The sequence below is a fragment of the Centropristis striata genome, chromosome 17 (assembly GCF_030273125.1).
Source record: "Centropristis striata isolate RG_2023a ecotype Rhode Island chromosome 17, C.striata_1.0, whole genome shotgun sequence".
In the NCBI taxonomy this organism is placed as follows: Eukaryota; Metazoa; Chordata; class Actinopteri; order Perciformes; family Serranidae; genus Centropristis; species Centropristis striata.
The window spans coordinates 15,298,766-15,320,660 of record NC_081533.1 but is presented as its reverse complement, the minus strand read 5'-3'; the positions used below and the strand labels follow the sequence as shown (position 1 = coordinate 15,320,660).

At 37.8% G+C, this 21,895-nt stretch overlaps 1 protein-coding gene across 4 annotated transcripts in view; it reads left to right on the top strand.

Moving 5' to 3' along the window:
- Window positions 1–21,741, top strand: part of LOC131989129 (solute carrier family 12 member 6-like) — a 57,259-nt gene extending 35,518 nt beyond the window's left edge. For 2 of the 4 annotated variants that reach the window (XM_059354321.1, XM_059354322.1), the window contains exons 11-27: window positions 746–910; window positions 3,425–3,523; window positions 4,528–4,585; window positions 5,947–6,121; window positions 6,889–7,007; window positions 7,433–7,531; window positions 7,627–7,746; window positions 7,972–8,076; window positions 10,025–10,193; window positions 11,758–11,953; window positions 13,263–13,432; window positions 14,791–14,922; window positions 15,823–15,930; window positions 16,108–16,164; window positions 19,927–20,186; window positions 20,271–20,404; window positions 20,870–21,741. In XM_059354321.1, the coding sequence (XP_059210304.1) occupies window positions 746–910; window positions 3,425–3,523; window positions 4,528–4,585; window positions 5,947–6,121; window positions 6,889–7,007; window positions 7,433–7,531; window positions 7,627–7,746; window positions 7,972–8,076; window positions 10,025–10,193; window positions 11,758–11,953; window positions 13,263–13,432; window positions 14,791–14,922; window positions 15,823–15,930; window positions 16,108–16,164; window positions 19,927–20,186; window positions 20,271–20,404; window positions 20,870–20,961 (2,258 nt within the window). In that variant the 3' untranslated portion in view covers window positions 20,962–21,741. Of the gene's footprint in view, window positions 1–745; window positions 911–3,424; window positions 3,524–4,527; window positions 4,586–5,946; window positions 6,122–6,888; window positions 7,008–7,432; window positions 7,532–7,626; window positions 7,747–7,971; window positions 8,077–10,024; window positions 10,194–11,757; window positions 11,954–13,262; window positions 13,433–14,790; window positions 14,923–15,822; window positions 15,931–16,107; window positions 16,170–19,926; window positions 20,187–20,270; window positions 20,405–20,869 lie in introns of those variants that run through there. The other 2 variants (XM_059354323.1, XM_059354324.1) reach the window with 2 other exon arrangements.
- Window positions 21,742–21,895: the final 154 nt, after the last annotated feature.

Genomic DNA, 21,895 nt, shown 5'->3' with positions numbered 1-21,895 from the left:
CGGCTGGTAGCGAGATCACCGGCGTTACTGTACCGGGGCTATACGGCGCTAATCACCGGCGCTACCGCAACGCCGGTGATCTCGCTACGAGCCGGGGGACAGCGGAGCCGCCGAGAGGCCCACAGCAGCTTGTTTATTGCCCATAAAATCAGTGGATGTGTGTGGCTGGATGACATGAAGGGGAATAAAGCGTGAAAATAAATAATCTTGCAGAAAGCGAGAACTGGAGAAGCAACGCAGCAAGCAACACTCTCACAGACACACACACAATAAACATCCATCTCTGTCGCTCTACTACGTCATCTGGTATAACTGATCTGATTGGCTAAGAGCTACCTACAGACGCTTTGATAGACATTCTAAGCGTCCAATAAACGGCTCTGGAGGATCGTAAACCACACCTCCTCTACGGAGAAAAGCATTGTCGGTTGCCAGACTAGACCTCATTTGAGAATAGTCTGGTGTTAGCCAGGCTACAACTCCTGTGTTCTGCAAGGTAAAATTAGTCTGGTGGCTTTGAAGAGAGAAAAGATGACAGCTGCACTTTCTCATCAGAAAAGTGTTGTCTAATGGCAAAGTAAAGCTGTGTAAAAATATTCCTAGTATAGTGTACACTTAGAAGTTAATTTTCTTAAGGTGGCTAAAATATGTTTTGGTGCAGCGAATGTCTGTTTTGCAGTTTATGAGGGAATAAACCCGGATGCCCTCTGCTCCTCACCTCATACATTGACTCTCCTCCTCATAGAGAACCTGTGGAGCAACTACCTCAGCAAAGGGGACGTGGTGGAGAAAGGCTCCCTCAGCTCGTCTCATGTTGCACATCCGGCCTCCACTCAGCAGCCGTACGTGTTCGCTGACATCACCACCTCCTTCACACTGCTGGTGGGCATCTTCTTCCCCTCTGTCACAGGTATGGGGTTTTATTGCTCTTCAACCGAGAAATAGAAACATAAAGGAAATGTGGTCAGTCACACTGTTTCCACCATGCTATTAAAATGCTTTATCAACAGGAAGAACACAGCAGGTGTGATATTGATTCCTTCTGAAAGTACATCATTTTTTTTGTGATGACTCCCAATGTGTCAGGCATTAGATTGTTTATATTTATCATGAAATTGTAAAGAGTCCAAAAGAGATGGAATCTCCTACATGATGTGAAGACTAAAGAAGAAGAAAAAATGTTTTTTTGATAGCCAAAGACAATACTGATGATTTTTTAAATTTTGTTTTTGTTGTAATTTGCCAGGGAAACAAGGAAGTCTTAGTTTTCATCACACTATCTTTGAAAGAACATACATTCAATCATAAGAATGTATGAAATAACCTTTTAATATAACCTAAACAAATTCACCATGCACAAAAAAAAAGTCGAAACGTTGTGAAAAAAGTTGATATGCACAGAATTAAGTCAACTTTTTGGTAAAGTAGACTGCAAGCTGCAACCTAATTTTCCTCAATTTCACATAAATTACATAAAAGCTTTTTTTCCCAAAACAATAGTCATGTTAGCTACTACCAAAAATATCTCATTTATGTTTCGGGGGATTTTAGTTCTACGACACCCCTTAAATATTGTGGTTATAGCTCATTTTTATGACATTGATGAAAATCAGGTTGCAGCTTGCAGTAACTGTTCAGATAGAAAACAATGTTCCTCTGAAGACTTATTGACACAGGAACAACTAATCTGAACATCTTTACAACTTTACTGAACACAAAAGTTGACTTTATTCATGTCATTTGCAAGTTTTTTCTCATTTAACTAATTTTTTTTTTCTCTTACCTGGCCCTAATCCTCTTCCATAGTTATGCATCTACCTTTTCACTGAGATAAATTTTTCAGTTAATACAGTCATGGAAAAAATGATTAGGGCGCTTTCACACCTATCTCGTTTGGTCCGTACTTTCGGACTTTTCAGTTTGATCCGAACCTAAATTCCAGGTGTGAAAGGTGCCGCGGACCACGGTCCACACCAAATGACCAAAGTTTGGTCCGACCAAAAGAGGTGGTCTCGGTCCGGACCAAACGAACCAAGGTCCAAGGTATAACCAAGGTATTGCTCATTAAGCTGGTGCTGCTGGTAGCAAAAGACCAGCAAAAGTATTTGTTGCGGCGATCTGCCTGGAGGTGCAGCTGCGTGTGTGTGACAGCGGCCGTGCTGCTGCATGCGCGCTACGGCGTGTGCGTTGCTCCACGACTAATCAGCGTAACCAAAACAAAATGAGCCGCGGAAATACATAGGGAGATGACGTGTCCAGTAGAATTGTCTTGTAAAGTCCTTTTAGCAGTGTGAAACCAAAACCAACCGGACCAAAGTATACAATGTAACAGAACACGGACCTTGGTCCGGACTTTCAGGTGTGAAAATGCCCTAGACCACCCTTGACCACCCTTGAGCTGATATCTAGCCATTTTCCATGGTTTTCTTGATAATGATTTTGGTTATTTAAAAAAAAAGAACAACAACATGGAAAATGTCTAGATTTCAGCTCTTAAATTAAACTTTTATGAGCTATTTTTGTTGTTATCATTATATTTGTCCAAACAAATGTACCTTTAGTTGTACCAGGCATGAAAATGAACAAGAAATTGAAGAAAACAAGGGTGGTCTAATCATTTTTTCCATGCCTGTACACAGTCAATCAAAAACATCCCTTTTGTTAAGCATAAATGTAATTAAATGTGCATGTTAAAGCCATTAGAATTTTAAATAGAAATGGAGACAAGAAACTGCTTTATATTCTTTTAGCAGCAAGCAAAAAGACCATTACTAGAAGATGGCTTAAGCCTGAGCAACCAAGAAATGAGGACTGGATCAACATTATACAAGACATCTACAAAATGGAAAAAGTGACTTTTAAACTAAAATTGCAAATGGACTTATTTTTTACAAAACTTTGTCAAAATGGACAGAATATATCAAGCCTATAAGATCTGACTTTATGTAAAGCTGTCGTTTAACTAAAGTTTAACTAACGACGACTGCTGCAAATGATGATGCTAGGTGAAAAAGATGATGCTGTGTGGTTTAGGTACCCCACAGCCCAACTGTTCCTGTTCTTTGTTCTGTATAAAATGTTAAAAATTCATCAATAAAAAGTGAATGTAAAAAAAAAAAAAGAATTGTAAATAGAGCTCTCTGTCAAGTCTTTTAACTTCCATTCAAACTACAACATTCTGGTCCATGGTTTTTCTCTGAGACAGCATGATACTTCCAGCCTCGCCCTCTTACATGAGATGTGTCCAGTCAGTGGCTTCTTTACTGAATCAGCAAGTCCATATTCTAGTTTCTGTTGTCTGTAAACATCAGCCACTCCTGTTGGGGAATGACCTCCTACTTTCACACCGGCCCGTCTCCGATGTGTAGCTGATGAATCCAGGCATCCTTCCCATTAACTGAAGCGATTTTCTTCTTTTCCTCAGGAATCATGGCTGGTTCCAACCGGTCGGGGGATCTGAAAGACGCCCAGCGATCCATCCCCATCGGAACAATCCTCGCCATCCTCACCACCTCCATCGTCTGTATCCTTCTGTCACATGTTGTCGGTGGAGGAAGAAGTATTTAGATCCCTTACATAAGTAAAAGTACTAATACCACACTGTGAAATCACTCCACGACAAGTAAAAGTCCTGCTTTCAAACCTTACTGAAGTACAACTATAAAAGTATCAGCATCAAAATGCACTTAAAGCATCAAAAGTAAAAGAACTCATTATGCAGAATGGACCCACCCAGATTCTTTTATATTATAAATATATATTTTTTTATTATTATTATTATTATTGATGCTTTTATGTGCTGTTGTCCAGGTAGGGATACTTTTCACTACCTAATGAAAAATTGTATGTGGTGTAATTTATAAAAATGCATAATTATTTTCGAATTATTGTATTTTTTTTATGTTAACTCAACCTGAAAAGTAACCAGAAACTGGCAGCTTAATGTAGTGGAGTAAAAAGTTCAATGTTTGCCCCTAAAATGTTGTGAAGTAGAAGTATAAAGTTGCATACAGGCATGGAAAAAAATATTAGACCACCCATCTTGTTCATTTTAATGCCTGGTACAACTAAAGGTACATTTTTGGACAAATATAATGATAACAACAAAAATAGCTCATAAGAGTTTAATTTAAGAGCTGATATCTAGACATTTTCCATGTTTTTTTTTTGATAATAACCAAAATCCTTATCAAGAAAACCATGGATGTACAGTATTTGAGTAAATGTACTTCCATTACTGCATAATGTTTCCAGGCACTCTCACTCAAATTACCACTCACACATTTTTATCCCAGTAGCTCTTACCTGTATTATTGTATATAACAGTTTGTCTCTCATTTTTTTCACCAACATACGTTGTCGTTTAATGTTGCTCTGGAGTAATCTCGTCAATTTTTTATGGCTCATCACTTTAGCCAAATGAATTGTCCATTTACGCTTCTGGTAAGTCTAAAAGCCACTTAGGATGCATTAGATGTGATTAGATTCGACTGCTGAGTGCCGTTTTCCTGAGTGCTGTCCGTTCAGACCTGAGCAGCGTTTTGTTGTTCGGAGCCTGCATCGACGGGGTGGTCCTCCGAGACAAGTTAGTACAGCTGCTCTTCTGCCTCACCTATATATTCCTGTTATGTGTGAAAGATTAGATAATACTTGTGTCTGCTGCTATGGAAGCTCTGAGCCCTCTGGAGTCCATCTATTTATTGAAAATACACGTTTTATTTACCTTTTTAACATTTTATTTACCATTTAATTAAAGTAATTTCAGAATTGAATTCCTGTAGTTACTGAAATCATATTAATTTAAAGTAATTTGAGTAATTTCAAAAGAAGAAGACTTGCTCATATAGTAAATATGGTAAAGGAAAATTTTAAAGAAATTCAATTTTTAGTACCTACCTGTTCTGTTATTATTTACACTATTTTTAATTGCTTTTTTTTTCCTTTATATTGAACATAATTTTTGTCCCGATAAAGTAGAAATGTAATTCACTACTGTTATATTTATGTTAAACACTCATCCTGAACCTGAATATTGTTTCTTTTTTGGATATATTCCATTTAATAACTTTAAAAAGTTCAATCATAGGAGCTTTGTCAGTGTGCTATTTATGTTTCTAGACCATTTTTAAAAGGTGAATTTTCTTTCTACAATGAAAACTATTTCTATTTTTAATTTACATGCAAATAGAATGTTTTGTAGTTTTAAAATTTATTTTTTTCTGCTGTTTTTGTGTGTATAAATTGTAAAAAAAAAAAAAAAAAGGTACCGGTACATTTCCATGGACACCTGTGTCTTTTGTTTGTATTTTCGTTTTTTTCTCGTGACTTCGACTTTTTTCTTGTTATTTTGACTTTTTTCTCGTGACTTCGACTTTTTTCTTGTTATTTTGACTTTTTTCTTGTGACTTCGACTTTCTTTTCTCATTTTGAATTTTTTCTTGTGACTTCGACTTTTTTCTGGTTATATTGAAAATACACATTTTATTTATAGTAATAACTTTATTTATATATGATATGTAGACAAGCTGAGAAAGACAGTTGAAAGTGCAATCATGGAAATTGTCTTTCTACAATGAAAACTATTACTATTTTTAATTTACATGCAAATTGACTGTTTTGTAGTTTTATTATTTATTATTTTTTCTGCTGTTTTTGTGTGTATAAATAGTAAAAGAAAAATGGTTCATTTCCATAAAAACCTGTGTCTTTTGTTTGTATTTTTGGTTCCTGGCAGCTTTATACTTTGTTAATTAAAATAAAATGAAAAATCTGACTGATAGCCAAGTTTGTGTGGAGAAAAAGGAGCCATGCATGTGATGTAAGGACAGACTGAAAGATGCTAATCACAGACAGAAATTAATGCATAGGAAGTTGACAAATTTGAACCAAAATCTCCTGGATTTCAGAGGTTTAATATTGCTGTGTGTGTTTTTTCCCCCCTTGCAGGTTTGGAGACTCTGTCAAAGGTAACCTGGTGGTGGGGACTCTGGCCTGGCCGTCCCCGTGGGTCATTGTGATCGGCTCGTTCTTCTCGACATGCGGCGCCGGCCTCCAGTCGCTGACCGGCGCTCCCCGACTCCTGCAGGCCATCGCCAAAGACAACATCATCCCCTTCCTCCGGGTTAGAGCTGCACATATTCATTTCTAATTATCCCATTTAGGCCTAAAACGCCTGGAAAAATGACTGTAAACCTCTGGGTGATTTTAAAATAACCCCCTAAAACCTGAAGTTTTTCTGGAAATTCAACAGAAGTGTCAACTCTTCCTACTAAATAATAGATTTTTCAGCCTCTGTAGCAGATAGAAATTAAATTCAAAAAGTATTTGAGAGCTTATAGCTGTTATATCTGAGCTCCCTCCGCTATAGTCGTCTTCCGCCATGATTTCAGTTCTGGAAAAGTCCCATGTTGCATTGCGACAATCTCACATGTATTCTGATGCATTTCATTGGCCAAGAGACCGAAAATAGGTGGGAAAAACTACAAATACTACAAAACGACGTATCCACTTTCCCAGCTTTAATGGTAGAATAACGCAACAGCGCCCCCGGTTTTAATGGTAGAAATGCGGTAATGCTTTCCCGTCTTAAATGGGTTGAAGGAGCCCAAAGCTGACATAATAATTCAATACTATTCACCGGGCTTAATCCTAGATTTTATTCTTCCGCTTCACACTACTTAAAGACAGACAGAGACACACACACTTGGAAAAACACACACACCAACACCTTATTGTTTATTATCTTACAGGACAAGACAATTTTAAGTTGTTTCCACTTCTAGTCATCATTTTGATGATTCCATAGAGCTGCAGGTCTTTCTAAAATCTAAAAGCATCCATTTCCAGTCTGATTTTCACTCATTTTCCCCTCCGTGTGTCTTTCTGCAGGTGTTCGGCCATGGGAAGGCTAACGGAGAGCCCACCTGGGCTCTGCTGCTGACCGCCCTGATAGCAGAGCTGGGGATCCTAATCGCCTCCCTGGACCTGGTGGCCCCCATCCTTACAATGTGAGACAGTGTGTGTGTGTGTGTGTGTGTGTGTGTGTGTGTGTGTGTGTGTGTGTGTGTGTGTGTGTGTGTGTGTGTGTGTGTGTGTGTGTGTGTGTGTGTGTGTGTGTGTGTGTGTGTGTGTGTGTGTGTGTGTGTGTGTACGTGTGTGTGTGTGTGTGTGTGTGTACACGTGTGTGTACACGTGTGTGTACACGTGTGTGTGTGTGTACACGTGTGTGTGTGTGTACACGTGTGTGTGTACGTGTGTGTACACGTGTGTGTGTACACGTGTGTACACGTGTGTGTGTGTACGTGTGTGTACACGTGTGTGTGTACGTGTGTGTACACGTGTGTGTGTACCTGTTGAGCTTATGAGGGTGTGTGTCCCTACTTTAATATTTCTCCTCCTGGTGATTTCAGTTTAATTCTCTTTCTTTCTTCAGGTTTTTCTTAATGTGTTACCTGTTTGTTAACCTGGCCTGTGGACTCCAAACTCTCCTGAGGACGCCCAACTGGAGGCCGCGCTTTTCCTATTACCACTGGTACTAACACACACACACACACACACACACACACACACACACACACACAGACACAGACCTCAACACACACTGACCTGTGCCTTTGGTGTGTCCAGGACCTTGTCGTTTTTGGGGATGACTATCTGCCTGGCGCTCATGTTCATATCCTCCTGGTACTACGCAATCGTTGCCATGGTGATCGCCGGCATGATCTACAAGTACATAGAGTACCACGGGTATGTTGCCATGGAGACGTACATGCACACGTGTACACGCAGACACATACACACATGATGGTGCATGTGCAGCATGGTCAGGAGTGGTGTGTGTGTGAAACTGTTTAACGAGTATCTGCGGGTCTATTTTCACTGTGAATCATTCAGGGTGTGTTTTGTGGGTGTGTGTCATAATACACGCAGTACATACATACATACATGTATCCCCGTGTTTGTGTGTGTCAGAGCGGAGAAGGAGTGGGGGGATGGGATTCGTGGTCTGTCGCTGAGTGCTGCCCGGTACGCCCTCCTGAGGCTGGAAGAGGGACCACCACACACCAAGAACTGGAGGTACTGAAGCTCGGTCACTATTTGTTTATTTATTACTATTTACTATAGAGAGGAAACAAAATGATTAATTTTTGTTGGCCAACCTGAAGTAGCATCACCATGGGAGTCTATTCAGAATTCTCCTATGGGGTTTTGCATTGGATTTTGGCTCATGACGGAAAATAAGCTCTGTGGCAAACATGCTTACATGTTTTGTTCAGCAGGATAATCTTCACTAATGAACTTATATGATGTTTGAACCGTTAATACAGCCGACAGAAGTAAAAAGCTAACGTTATGCTGTAACGAACTACAACAGGGTCACATGACAGCCTCCGACCATAGACTGTATATAAATAATGGACGTAGTCACCATGACGTCACCTGTTTGTGGCCCGTTGGAAGCATCAAGTTCAGCGTTACACTCCATCGCCATCTTGCGTCGCCATCTTGTTTCCGATACAGGAAGCAGACCATATTTGGACTGTGGAGGAGCGAGAGGGATCTGATCACTGAAATAAACATTAAGTCATTAAGTGAAAATACAGTGAAAAGGTCAAAGTTATGACACCGAACCGGTAAACGTCCTTTTTTTTATGTCTATATAACGTCTTATATAACTTTATTGACACGTTGCCGTGGATACACATTGTTCTGCTTCTCTCCTGATGACGGCTCGCCTTGTTAGTGACCTGTCAATCAAAGGTAGCCACGCCCCAAATCATACGATTCTTCATCTTCTATTTTCTTCTAAATGGGGCCATTATTAGAACTATTCACATCAAATTGTCTTGAAGAAGATTTTTTAACTAGTGAGTGAGACCATAGTGTTGTCCTAAAAAACATTTCTGAGGTAACAAATCAAGTGAGAAGTTTCCTCATTTTGCACTGAAATGAATGGACAGATTTTTTTAGCGCCCCCTGCTGGAATTTTCAGTAGAATGCAGCTTAAGCCACTTCCTGGTTTGCCTCCCTGCTCAGACCCGGAGGTTGCCACCTGTCTCCGACAAGCTAACCAGCAGTTTTGACAAGCTAGTGAATCCATAGCCTAATAAATTATTTATTAACGTAATTTACAATCTACAAGAGTTTGTAAAAGCTCTGAAAAACACAACTAGAGGCTGTGAGGCGACTAGTAAAAGAGTATCGTCCGTGTTCGGCCTGATGACGTTCAATGTCCCCGACAACCACTGGAGTCTCATTTAGCCACTTGTTAGCAACCGCCTTTGTAAGAACACGTAACAACATCAAAATTCACAAGTGCCATTGAAAGGCAACCATATGAAACGGAGCGTTACCTTGATTAAAATAACAATTTTTATCTGGGTTTGAAAGTTATTATAAAAGTTTGGGATAATGCAATTCCACAGCTCAAAATATATAGTGTAGGTCTTGTTGCTTTTAGACATTTTAACTCAGAAATGTGACATATTATTCCTTTTTTAACATTTAAGTTTTTATTTTAGTTTCAGCAACCTACACAGACATATTTATAACTTTATCAACATTTTTTCCAGCTGTTTTAGGGTTTAGATATAATTAACAAACTAATTTTAAAGAAAGAAAGAAAGAAAGAAGGGATGAAAAAAGAAAAAAAGGACAAAAAATGAAAGAAAGAAAGGACAAAAAAATAAAAGAAAGAAAGAAAGGACAAAAAATAAAAGAAAGAAAGAAAGGACAAAAAAAAAGAAAGAAAGAAGGGACAAAAAAAAGAAAGTAATAAATGACAAAAAAATAAAAAGAAAGAAAGAGGACAAAAAAATAAAAAAAGAAAGAAAGAAATGACAAAAAATATACAATGTAAAGATTCAAAAACTCCACTTCTTCTTCTGGTCGTTTCTCACATTACACTGCTGGAGCCTTGTGTACGTATACGATTGTTCCTCCAAGGTTTGTGTAGGCGAAGCTGCTGTTATTGATCCTTAAAGTCCATTAACACTCACTCGTCTCTCTGCCTGCTCCTCTCTAGGCCGCAGGTGCTGGTCTTACTAAAACTGGACGAGGACGCCCACGTCAAGTCTCCTCGCCTGCTGACGTTCGCCAGCCAGCTGAAGGCGGGGAAGGGCCTGACCATCGTCGGCACCGTCGTCTCCGGCAACTTCCTCCAGAGCTACGGAGAAGCGCTCGCCGCCGAACAGGTGGGAAGTTCTATTCTGGCGCCTTTTCTGTGGTCACTGAAGCTTGGAGAGTTTAAAGTGTAGATGTAGTTTGAAGTTTGAAGTTTTTTTTAATTTTGCACAAATAATAAGACAAAAAACAAGGATAAAGAGATAACAACAAGAGGAAGGTGCAAGGTAGCGGCAAGAAACCCAAAAGGGCTTATATACAGGGCCTCTACCTATATTAAAATTCATAAGTTAATTTAAATCATTTATTATTATTTAACTACAAAATAAAAAAAAATGACATAAAAATGACGCAAAATTGTACAACTTAGTGACCTGAGCAATCAGAGCAGCCACTAAACTGCTCTTGTATATATTCAGAGAGGAAAACTGTATTGAACTATTAGGGGTGTGCCATATCGTATCTTTCACGATAGTATCGATATATTTTTTTTATGGTTAAAAAAAATGCATATCATGATATTGGCAACGTACCTACTTCTTGATGTAGTGGTTAAAGTTGTTTTAATCACAAAAAAAGCAACTTACTCTCTGTAGCTAAACACATGCAGCTTTCAAAATAAGAGCACATGGATGTGTTGGCAGAATCCACCACAGAATTTACAAGAAGACTGTCAAAATAAGATGCCTTAAATAAAACATAAAATAACCTTTATTCTCCTTTACAAAATGTCATTAAAATATGCCCCAGGAACCCCTAAATGGTTATTTTTATTATTTGCTCATACTCAAGAGTCAAGAGTACATTTTTTGTATTTGGCAACTGTTGAGATTTGCACTTCACACTACATTTTAGATTTTTATTTATTTGTACAGTCTAAAAAAATAATCATATTTTCTACATCTTTTTAAGTATTTCCTAATATCGTTATCGCAAAAATAGCCTGCAATATCGTGATGTTCTTTTAGGGCCATATCACCCACCCCTATGAACTATTTAATTGATCATTCCAGAGTATTGATCCTCTGTATTTTAAGGAAAATTTCCCGAGGGTAGTACAATAGTGAGGCGGGTGTAATCTTGTTAATTGTCTGGTATTGTACTCTTGTAATTGTCAGTTGACATGGAAATATTCACTGAAAGCTTTAGGAATGGAATTTGGAATATACATATACTTAAAGATAAAAATGCATATTTGGTATATATTGATCTGAAAAATTGTCATTATCTTGAGTTTTTGGAAAAGGGGAGCAGAAGGATCTAGTCGTTTTGAAAATGTGGCAGTTCTAACAAATCTTTTCTGAACGAGATTCATTGTTGTGTCTTTTTTGGTCATTTTGTGTCTTTTTTTTAGTAATTTTGTGTCTTTTTGTGTCTTTTTTTTTGGTCATTTTTTGTCTTTTTTGGTCATTTTTTGTCTTTTTTGGTCCTTTAGTCCAACATAAAATGTGATTTTGAATCTTTTTTTTACTTCCAAAACACTATCATGCTTTTTATTAATATTAATAAATAAAATGAAAAATTAATGTAGGCAAAATAAAAAAGAAAGTGTGGCCGTTCAAACAAATCTTTTCTGAACGAGATAAATTCTGTGGAGGGTTAGTAGGTAGTTACCTTCAAATTGTCCTGTTTCAGACTCTGAAGCACCTGATGGATAAGGAGCGTGTGAAGGGCTTCTGTCAGTGCATCGTGGCTCAGAAGCCGCGTGAAGGCATCAGCCACATGATCCAGTCCAGCGGGCTGGGAGGGATGAAGCACAACACGGTGGTGATGGGCTGGCCTCACGCCTGGAGGCAGAGCGAGGACCCGCAGGCCTGGAAGACCTTCATCAGTGAGTCAAAACCTATCCTGAAAAGAGTCTTGTAGAACCTGATAATGTAATAATTTCCCAATAATGTAATACACTTTTTACCAATAATGTAATAAAGTTTAACATTAATGGAAGGTTTTTGATCAAATCAAAGATGGCGGAAAATCCAATATGGCCGAAAAACCCCATTGAGGATTGTAGAACCTGATAATGTAATAAATTCCCGATAATGTAATAAAAATCTGCGCTTGAGTCCATTGAAAATGTAATAAAACCTGATCATGTAATAACTTCCCAATAATGTAATACACTTTTTTACCAATAATGTAATAAAGTAGAACATTAATGGAAGGCGGAAAATCCAATATGGCCGAAAAACCCCATTGAGGATGCATTGAGCTCAGATTGGCCCAAGGGTTCCAGTGATACATCCTTTGTGAAAAACGGATGAACGGGTCAAAAGTTAATAAACATTCAACTTTGACCTGTTGGTGGCGCTAGAGCTCTTGAGCTAGAGTTGCCTACACAGTATCACCACTTGAACCCAAGTAATGGTGGTCTGCTGTTAAATTATTACAATATTGGGGAATTATTACATTATCAGGACTTGCGAAATGAAGGCTAACCTGATAATGTAATAACCTTCCATTAATGTTATACTTTATTACATTATTGGTAAAAAAAAAAGTGTATTACATTATTGGGAAATGCACTTTATTACATTATCCGGACGTTTTTGTGTCTTTTTTAGTTATTTTGTCTTTTTTTGGTCATTTTGTGTCTTCTGTGGGGTTTTTTTTTGTCATTTTGTGTCTTTTTTTTTTGTCATTTTGTGTATTTTTTTTTTGACATTTTGTGTCATTTTGTGTCTTTTTCAGTCATTCAGTCCAACATAGAATGTGATTTTTTTTTTTTTGTATTAAAAAAACATAATGTCAAAAAGACATAAATAATTTTTGAAATTAACAGTCATTATAATATAAAGAATAATAAAAATAAAGAATAATACAAAATAAATATTTATAAATAAAATAAATAAACAAATAAATATATGTCAAATAATAACAATTAGGAAAATAAAACCATATAATAATGATAATAATAAAGGATAATTCAAAATGAATATATTAAAATAAAAAATCAGGAAGTTATTACATTATCAGGTTTTATTACATTTTCAATGGACTCAAGTGCCAATTTTTATTACATTATCTGGGTTATTACATTATCGGGAATTTATTACATTATCAGGTTCTACAAGTCTTTTCCTGCTCCCTTTATTCCAGTCTCAGAGGTAGCAGGCTAACAGCGCCCCCTCTCTTCCTTCCAGACACAGTGCGGGTGACCACAGCAGCCCACCTGGCCCTGCTGGTGCCCAAAAACATCTCTCTGTTCCCCAGCAACAGCGAGCCGTGCGCAGAGGGCTACATCGACGTGTGGTGGATCGTCCACGACGGGGGGATGCTGATGCTGCTGCCCTTCCTGCTGCGCCAACACAAGGTAGGAGCCTGCTGTTGTTGTCTTTTAACTCTATGAGTCTGGGGCTATTTTTGAATCCTTTTCATCCTGCCTGTATACACCACTTAAAAATGTTTAAATACCATATATACCACCTACAGGTGCATCTCAATAAATTAGAATATCATAAAAAAGTTTATTTATGTCAGTAATTCAATTCAAAAAGTGGAAATAACACATTATATAGATCCATTACACACAGAATGAAACATTTCATGCCTTAATTTATTTAATTTCTTCTAATCATAATAATGGCTTACATTTAATGAAGACCTAAAATTCAGTGTCTCAAAAAAATGTAATATTACAAAAGACCAATTTTAAAAAGTATGTTTAATATGTAAATGTTGGCCTCTGAAAAGTATGTCCATCTATATGGACTCAATACTTGGTTGGAGCTATTTGACTTGAACTACTGGAAATTGACTTTTCCATCATATTCTAATGTATTGAGATGCACCTGTATATGACCTGATAATAATTCATTTTTTATTCTGATTTACTGGATCAACATTTTGAACCAAAAAGAAACAAAGAAAAACTAATACGATCTTGTGATTTTGTGTGATCCTGTCATCCAACTCTTATTTGTGTCTTGTGTGTTTAGCGTAACAATTTTGGTCATGTTGTGTATTTTTTAGTCATTTTGTGTCTTTGTAAGTCGTTTTGTGTCTTTTTTTGGTCATTTTGTGTCTCTTTTTGGTCATTTTGTGTCTTTTTGTGTCATTGTGTGTCTTTTTTTGTCATTTTGTCTTTTTTTTTTTTTATAATTTTGTGTCTTTTTGTGTCTTTTTTGTCATTTTTTTGTCTTTTTTGGTCATTTTGTGTCTTTTTTAGTCCTTTAGTTAAACATAAAATGTGATTTTTTTTTTACTTTCAAAACACTATCATGCTTTTGGAGACTCAAGAGCGTTAATGCTTTTTACTGGGAAGCGTCATTTTCAAAGATTACACAACCCTGTTTGTTTGTATTAAAAAAACATAATGTCAAAAAGACATAAATTATTTTTAAAATGAATAAATAAAAATTAATGTAGGCAAAAATAATCACAATTATAAATTTGCCAATAATAATGAAAACAATTATAATTAAAAGAATAATAAAAATAAAGAATAATCAAAATAATACAAAAGAAATGTATAAATATAAAATAAACGTATGTAAAATAGCAACAATTTGAATAATAGGTATATATTTTTTTTTAAAGTCAAGGAAAAAAATATTATTATTGTCATTATGTTTTTAAATAGTTATAATTTAAATAATAATAGTACTTTTTTTTTTATTTTTCCATCATTGAGAATGTTTCTGCTTTATCTGAATCTCCTCTCCTCCTCAGGTGTGGCGTAAGTGTGGGATGCGGATTTTCACGGTGGCCCAAATGGAGGATAACTCCATCCAGATGAAGAAGGATCTGGCAACCTTCCTCTATCACCTTCGCATTGAGGCTGAGGTGGAAGTAGTCGAGATGGTACGTTTCTCACAAAACTGGGTTGTTGTTTATCGGACTGTGTAGGAAATATTAAGAACCTCTAGAGTGTTATTTAATTACTTGGGACAATTCACGGTTTTAATTGACATTTAAATAAATAAATTCAATAGATTAGCCGGCATTATTTCACAGTATAAACTCTCCTTTCCTTTCCTCCTCTGTCTCCTCTCCTCTCCTCTCCTCCTCTGTCTCCTCTCCTCTCCTCTCCTCTCCTCTCCTTTCCTTTCCTTTCCTTTCCTTTCTTTTCCCTTCCTTCCTTTACGTTTCCTCTCCTCTCCTTTCCTTTCCCTTCCTTTCTTCCTTCCTTCCTTTCCTTTCCTTTCCTTTCCTTTCCCTTCCTTCCTTCCTTCCTTCCTTCCTTTTCCATTCCTCTCCTTTCCTTTCCCTTCCTTCCTTTACGTTTCCTCTCCTCTCCTTTCCTTTCCCTTCCTTTCTTCCTTCCTTCCTTTCCTTTCCTTTCCTTTCCCTTCCTTCCTTCCTTCCTTCCTCTCCTCTCCTCTCCTCTCCTCTCCTCTCCTCTCCTCTCCTCTCCTCTCCTCTCCTCTCCTCTCTTCTCACTTCCTTCCTTCCCCTTCCTTTCCTTTCCTTTCCCTTCCTTCTTTCCTTCCTTCCTTCCTTCCTTCCTTCCTTCCTTCCTTTTCCATTCCTCTCCTTTCCTTTCCTTTCCTTTCCTTTTCTTTCCTTTCCTTTCCTTTCCTTTCCTTTCCTTTCCTTTCCTTTCCCTTCCTTCCTTTACGTTTCCTCTCCTCTCCTTTCCTTTCCCTTCCTTCCTTTCCTTTCCTTTCCTTTCCTTGCCTTTCCTTTCCTTCCCCTTCCTTCCTTCCTTCCTTCCTTCCTTCCTTCCTTCCTCTCCTCTCCTCCCCTGTCTCCTCCTCTCAGCATGACAGTGACATCAGTGCCTACACCTATGAGCGGACCCTGATGATGGAGCAGCGGTCTCAGATGCTCAGGCAGATGCGACTGTCGAAATCTGACCGGGAAAAGGAGGTGAGCTTCAGTCAGGTGCACACAAACATCAACAGTAGTTTAAATGACCTGAAATCCCTTTAAGTCTTCTGCTCAGTGTGTATTTTTTTATCCTAGCGGTAGATAAAAAGCTGTGTTAAAAGATTAGACTTGACCTTCTCGTCTGATCTCTGTGATTGTCGTGCATCATTTTATCAGGGAAATCCTGGTAGCAGCAGCAGTAGGCCAGAGGCAGGTGGAGCTACAAGGTCTCAGGTGAGGTCAGTGGTTACGGCCAGCTGTGACATCACCAGTTTTATGAAAATAATCCAATTTTAAAGTGTGGAAGGCATCGTTGAGACAGTTTAAACGTAGTTAGTATAGAAAGGATATTATTATCTGTTAAAATAGTTAAATCTTTTTTTTTTCTGTAAATTGTTTAGAAAAAGTAATTTTGAAATCTTAAACATTATTGTTGTCTGAAATAAAAGTTCAGACAACAAAATGTCATTAAGTGAATCAGTAAAAATGTCATTGATTATCAAAGGGAAAAAAAGGAAATAATAATAGGAAAAGTTTTGGCCAAATTATGTTATTATTGCTTTGAGATCATTATTATTTTCCACCATGATTATTATTATTAAAAGTATATTAACCATAATAATAATAATAGTAATAATAATATAAATTAAATTACAATAACATAATAATAATTATTATTATTGTTAATATTATTTAATCAAAAGGAAGGAGACTTTTTTAAATCTGTATGTTAAAAACAATATCTTTTTTTGGGGTAAATTGTTTTTTTAAAAAGTGACTATAATTTTGAAATCTTAATCATTATTGTTCTCCCAAATATAATTTCAAAAGTATGTAAAATGTCATTGATAATCAAAGGAAAAAGGTGCATAAATATTTGGTTTTGGTCCAATTATACAATCTTTAATAAACGAGTCTTTTGATTTGAGATCATTGTTATTTTCCTCTAATCGAAGATCACATTTTATATATATATATATATATATATATATATATATATATATACCAAAATAAATGTGTTTCTGAGCGCAGGATTTGGATCAGGTGGGAAGTATTTGGTCACGTAACAGAAAAAGAGTCTTGTATGTGGTATAGAAATTGGCCAATAATGCAAAAATATTCAGCTTATAACTGTTGAATCTAGGTACATTACAAACTTCTACTTTTAATGAATCACCGTGGAAACAACCTCTCCCGTCCAGCTTTATTGTTAAAGTTCATGTCGTCTCCTCTCCCACTCGTCTCCTCAGCGGGTACGCTGGAGTTTTGATGATGTAAGTTCACTGGTTGCTCAGTAGTGACGCGTCAGCTGTATTTAATCACGTAGAGCAGTTTAGACTTAGTTAGAGTTCTGGACACAAAGAGTTCAGATCACTGAACACCTCTGAATGAATCCTTCAGAAAAAGACGATAATTCGGGGACACACCAAATATATATTTTTTTTTTAGCCATAATAAATAGTATGGTAGGACGGGTATCTGACCCTGTACGTTTCATTGGAAGCGCCTACAGAAGCAAGGGTGACACCTAGTGGTTAAATTCAGTTAGTGGTCCAGTCTCAACATATAAAGACACTTTTCATCTTTAAATAATCATTCATCTGACATTTCCAGTTATTAAAAGGTTCTTTATCTGAAGGATTCAATTAAGAAGTTGTCCACGACTGATTAATGGTTCGTCTATGCTGATCTGGGTCAAATGTTATTAAAGGGAGACACTACAGGTGAATAGGGTCATTTTTTTAACTTATAGATATCACCATGAAACCTCCCCAGTTTGTTATTTACATTAAGAAAATATATGTTATATATATTTATTATTCATAACTATTACAAGTTTTCTGGTATTGTATGTTTAAATATGCAAATGAGGCGAGGACTCATTAAATATGCATCGATTTGCATATTTTTCCAGGACATAAATCTGAACAGTGGATAAAGAAAATTTTAAAGTTATTATTTTATGTTGTTGATTTGTTAGATTAAAAGTTTTTAACTAAGGAAATTGGGATATCTCCTTTTATCATTTCATAAACCAGAAAACATTGTCAAAAGCCATAAAAAACACTTTTTATCATGTTTTTAGGCACATAATGTTCTGAAAATCAGGGTTTGTCACAGCAACAACAATATAGAACATGCATAATATTGTGCAGGAGAGCGGGAGTTTAATAACCTGCCTAACCATGCCTGTGATTACCAGGTTTGGACTACGTTTGCAGACTTTTAGTGAATTTAGGAGAAATCTACAGGCACAAATAGATCAAATATAGTCAAATATACACCAAAATGTTTGTTTTAGATTTTTTCTTTCCACTATTCTGAAAGGAGACCTCAAAAACCTCAAAACTGACCAGTCCACGAACTATGTTTTTGCCTGTAGTGTCTTTTCTTTCCAAAATTGGCTTGAATTGGCTTTTAAAAAAAGCTCCTCTTCTACTCTTCCAGTTGCCATTTGACTCGGGTATTTCCAGGAACACTAATGTTGTCGTCTCCCTAGTTGTACTGCAGAGCTTCTGCTAGAGTAGATTGCAGCCTGTGTTTAGTATTAGTTATTTTTATTAGTTATTTTGTGTCTTTTTGTTGGTCATTTTGTGTATTTTTTTTGGTCATTTTGTGTCTTTTTTGGTCATTTTGTGTCTTTTTTTAGTCCTTTAGTCCAACATAAAATGTGATTTTGAATCTTTTTTTTTTACTTTCAAAACACTATGATGCTTATGGAGACTCCAGAGGGTTAACGCTTTTTACTGGGAAGTGTCATTTTCAAAGATCACACAACCCTGTTTGTTTGTATAAAGAAACATAATATCAAAAAGACATAAATTATTTTTTAAATGAATAAATAAAAATGAAAAATGAATGTAGGCCAAATAATCACAATTATAATTCTAAATTTGCCCAGAAAATTGAAAACAATGATTATAATATAAAGAAAAAATAAAATAAAGAATAATACAAAATAAATATATATAAATAAAATTAAATAAATAAATGTCAGCCTGTGTTTTGTATTAGCCGGCGAGGTGACCTTGTGTTGTCCGTAGGTGTATCTTTCCCCCAGGTACAGTAGTAATGGAGCTCACACAGCTCCAGAGGAGACAGAGACAGACAGGTACAAAGAGACAGACAGACAGACAGGAAAGGGGAAGGGGAAGAGCAGAAGTGTAGAAGAAGAAGGAATCAGAATCAGAATCACTTTATTAGACCCTTGATTAGTTTTGCAGCAGGACACACAAGACAAGGTACACAACAATAATAGAATAAGAAGAAAAGTCTAATAAAACACAGTCAAAGAAACGCCATACGCATATATAAAATCACTGACACGTGTTCATATCAGAGCTAATACCCCTAAATGGAGAGTTAATACCTGGTATAGGCGAAAAGTGCAGATGTGCAAGAAGCAGACTTGTGAAGATGAGCAATTTGAGAGCTACTTTCTATTAGTTAAATAAATGGCAGTTGGTATAAATCAGCTATTCTCAACCTTGGGGTCCCGACCCCAATTGGGGTCGCGAGATGGTTTCTGGGGGTCGCCAAATCATTTTGGAAGTCAGCTCTGTCTCCACTGTGTTAAAGTGTTCACGTGTGTTTTAGTCTTTTTGGTCATTTAATGTCTTTTTTTGGGTCATTTTGTGTTTTTTAGTCATTTTGTGTCTTTTTTTGATCATTTTGCGTCATTTTGTGGTTAATTTGATTATTTTTTGGGTCATTTTGAGCGGGGGTCGCGGACAACATGCATGTTAAATTAGGGGTCGCAACTCAAAAAGGTTGAGAACTACTGGTATAAATGAGACCTGGAGTCTTTTAGTCCTCCACCTAGGGACCCTAAGACCACGGCCTGAGGGAAAGAGCTCAGATTCATTCTGAAGAGGGTGATCAGGACAATCCATAATGGCGTTAGCCTTCCTCATAATGGCGGCAGCAAATACGGTAGAACGGGGGTTGAGACGAGGTGATGAAACAACATTTTCGTGTGTCTTTGTGCCGAACCAGGCCCAGCTGGTGAAGGACCGTAACTCCATGCTGCGGCTGACGAGCATCGGCTCGGACGACGATGACGACACGGACGGCGGGGAGCGAGACAGGGTGACCAGCTCTGGCGGCGGCGGCGGTGGAGGAGGAGGCGGCGGCAGCACGGAGCATCACCGGCGCGTCCAGATGACCTGGACCAAAGAGAAGACGTCGCAGTACAGAGCGGCCCACTCCGGCTGCTCCACGCCGGAGGGCTTCAGAGACATGCTCAGCATCCGGCCGTGAGGACACCACACGCAAAGTTTTTCTGTCGGCGCCGGCGCCCGTTAAACCGCCCGTTTAAACGTTTGCTTGTTCTCCTTCAGGGACCACTCCAACGTGAGGCGGATGCACACCGCCGTCAAGCTCAACGAGGTGATTGTCAACAAATCCCACGATGCTCGGCTCGTTCTGCTCAACATGCCCGGACCACCGAGGAACACGGACGGAGACGAGAACTGTATCCTTAAACTCTGAAGGTTTTTATTCATTTAAACTAACAGAAAGCCTCATCTGAAGTATCATAGGCCAGGTGAGTTAGAAAGTAAGTAAGTACAATTTTTCTCTGTACTGTTTATTATTACTGCCATTGTTGTTTTGTTATTGTTCTTATTTGTAATTGTTTTATTGTTGTTTATTATTACTGCCATTGCTGTTTTATTATTATTTTATTTTGTTTTATTTTTTTCAACAATACTTTATTGTCATAACAATGGACGATTGGCAGTTATGGATATACAACATTTTTTGTAGTTTACAGTATCTCCCCCCCCACCTTACCCTCCCATCTACCCCTGTTTTGACCCCTCAATTAATACATAGATTACATAAAATAAAATAAAAATTAAGATAAAAGGACAGTTCAGCAAACAGACATACAGAGGAACCCAAAGTGTGCAGAACTCGTCTTTAACTCGTCGACCAGACATGGAGTTCCTGGAGGTCCTCACAGAAGGCTTGGAGCGCGTCCTGCTGGTCCGAGGCGGAGGCAGCGAAGTCATCACCATCTACTCCTGATCAGACGGAGAAAAAAAACCCGGAGGAAGCCAGTGAGAGAGACGCAGAAGTGAGCGAAGGGAGACGGCGGGGGGCCCGCCAGCTCTGAAAAGGGGGGAAGAAGAGACTGTGGTTGGCTGCAGCGTCAGTCGTCACGCCCAACAAACCCCGCCCCCTCTCCTTCCTTCAGCCCTTTTATTTTACACCGCTACACTTTTCTGTCACGACAAGGGTTTCCATTCCACTTATGTCAAGCTACAGAAATGCCAACACGATTCCACGAATGAGCAAAAAAAGGAGAGTGGTTAGCTGTGTGTGTGTGTGTGTCTGTGTGTGTGTCTGTGTGTTTGTGTGTGTGTGTGTGTGTGTGTGTGTGTGATCCACCTGAGGGGGGTTGGGTTTGTGGGAGAAGGGGACCAGCGTTGTGTCGGGCGTGTTCGGAGCGAATGAGACGACGCTGTGAGACGTCGTTCCACTGACGAGACTCAGGGTTGCTTTTTGTACAGAATGTATTTTGGAAGCAGATGTGAGTCGACTGAATGTCCGAGCGAGTGTTTTTTTTTTTTTTTTTTTTTCTCCTTGAAGAAAGAGTGAAGTTTATTACAATACATAAAACTGGAAAAGTAACACTGAATCAAAGAAAGTGAGGCGGGTCGTTTTAAACTGGTTCATTTATGGGAAAATCATTGTGCTTTCGTCTCCTTTACACATTTTTTTACAGAGATGAAAGGAAAAATATGTTAATCATTCACTTACATATCAATAATGCCCTCCTCTCTTGCAAACCTCAGATCTTTTTTTCTTTTTCTTTTTTTTTTTAATCGAAAGTGGAGTGGAGACAGAATTATTTTCTATTTCTTGTGTCAGTCTGAACTCGCTGCTTTTTCTCAGAATCTATTCTCCAGGATGGAGGCCCATTTTCACCAGGAAAAGTAAAAAAGATGAATGAAATGTA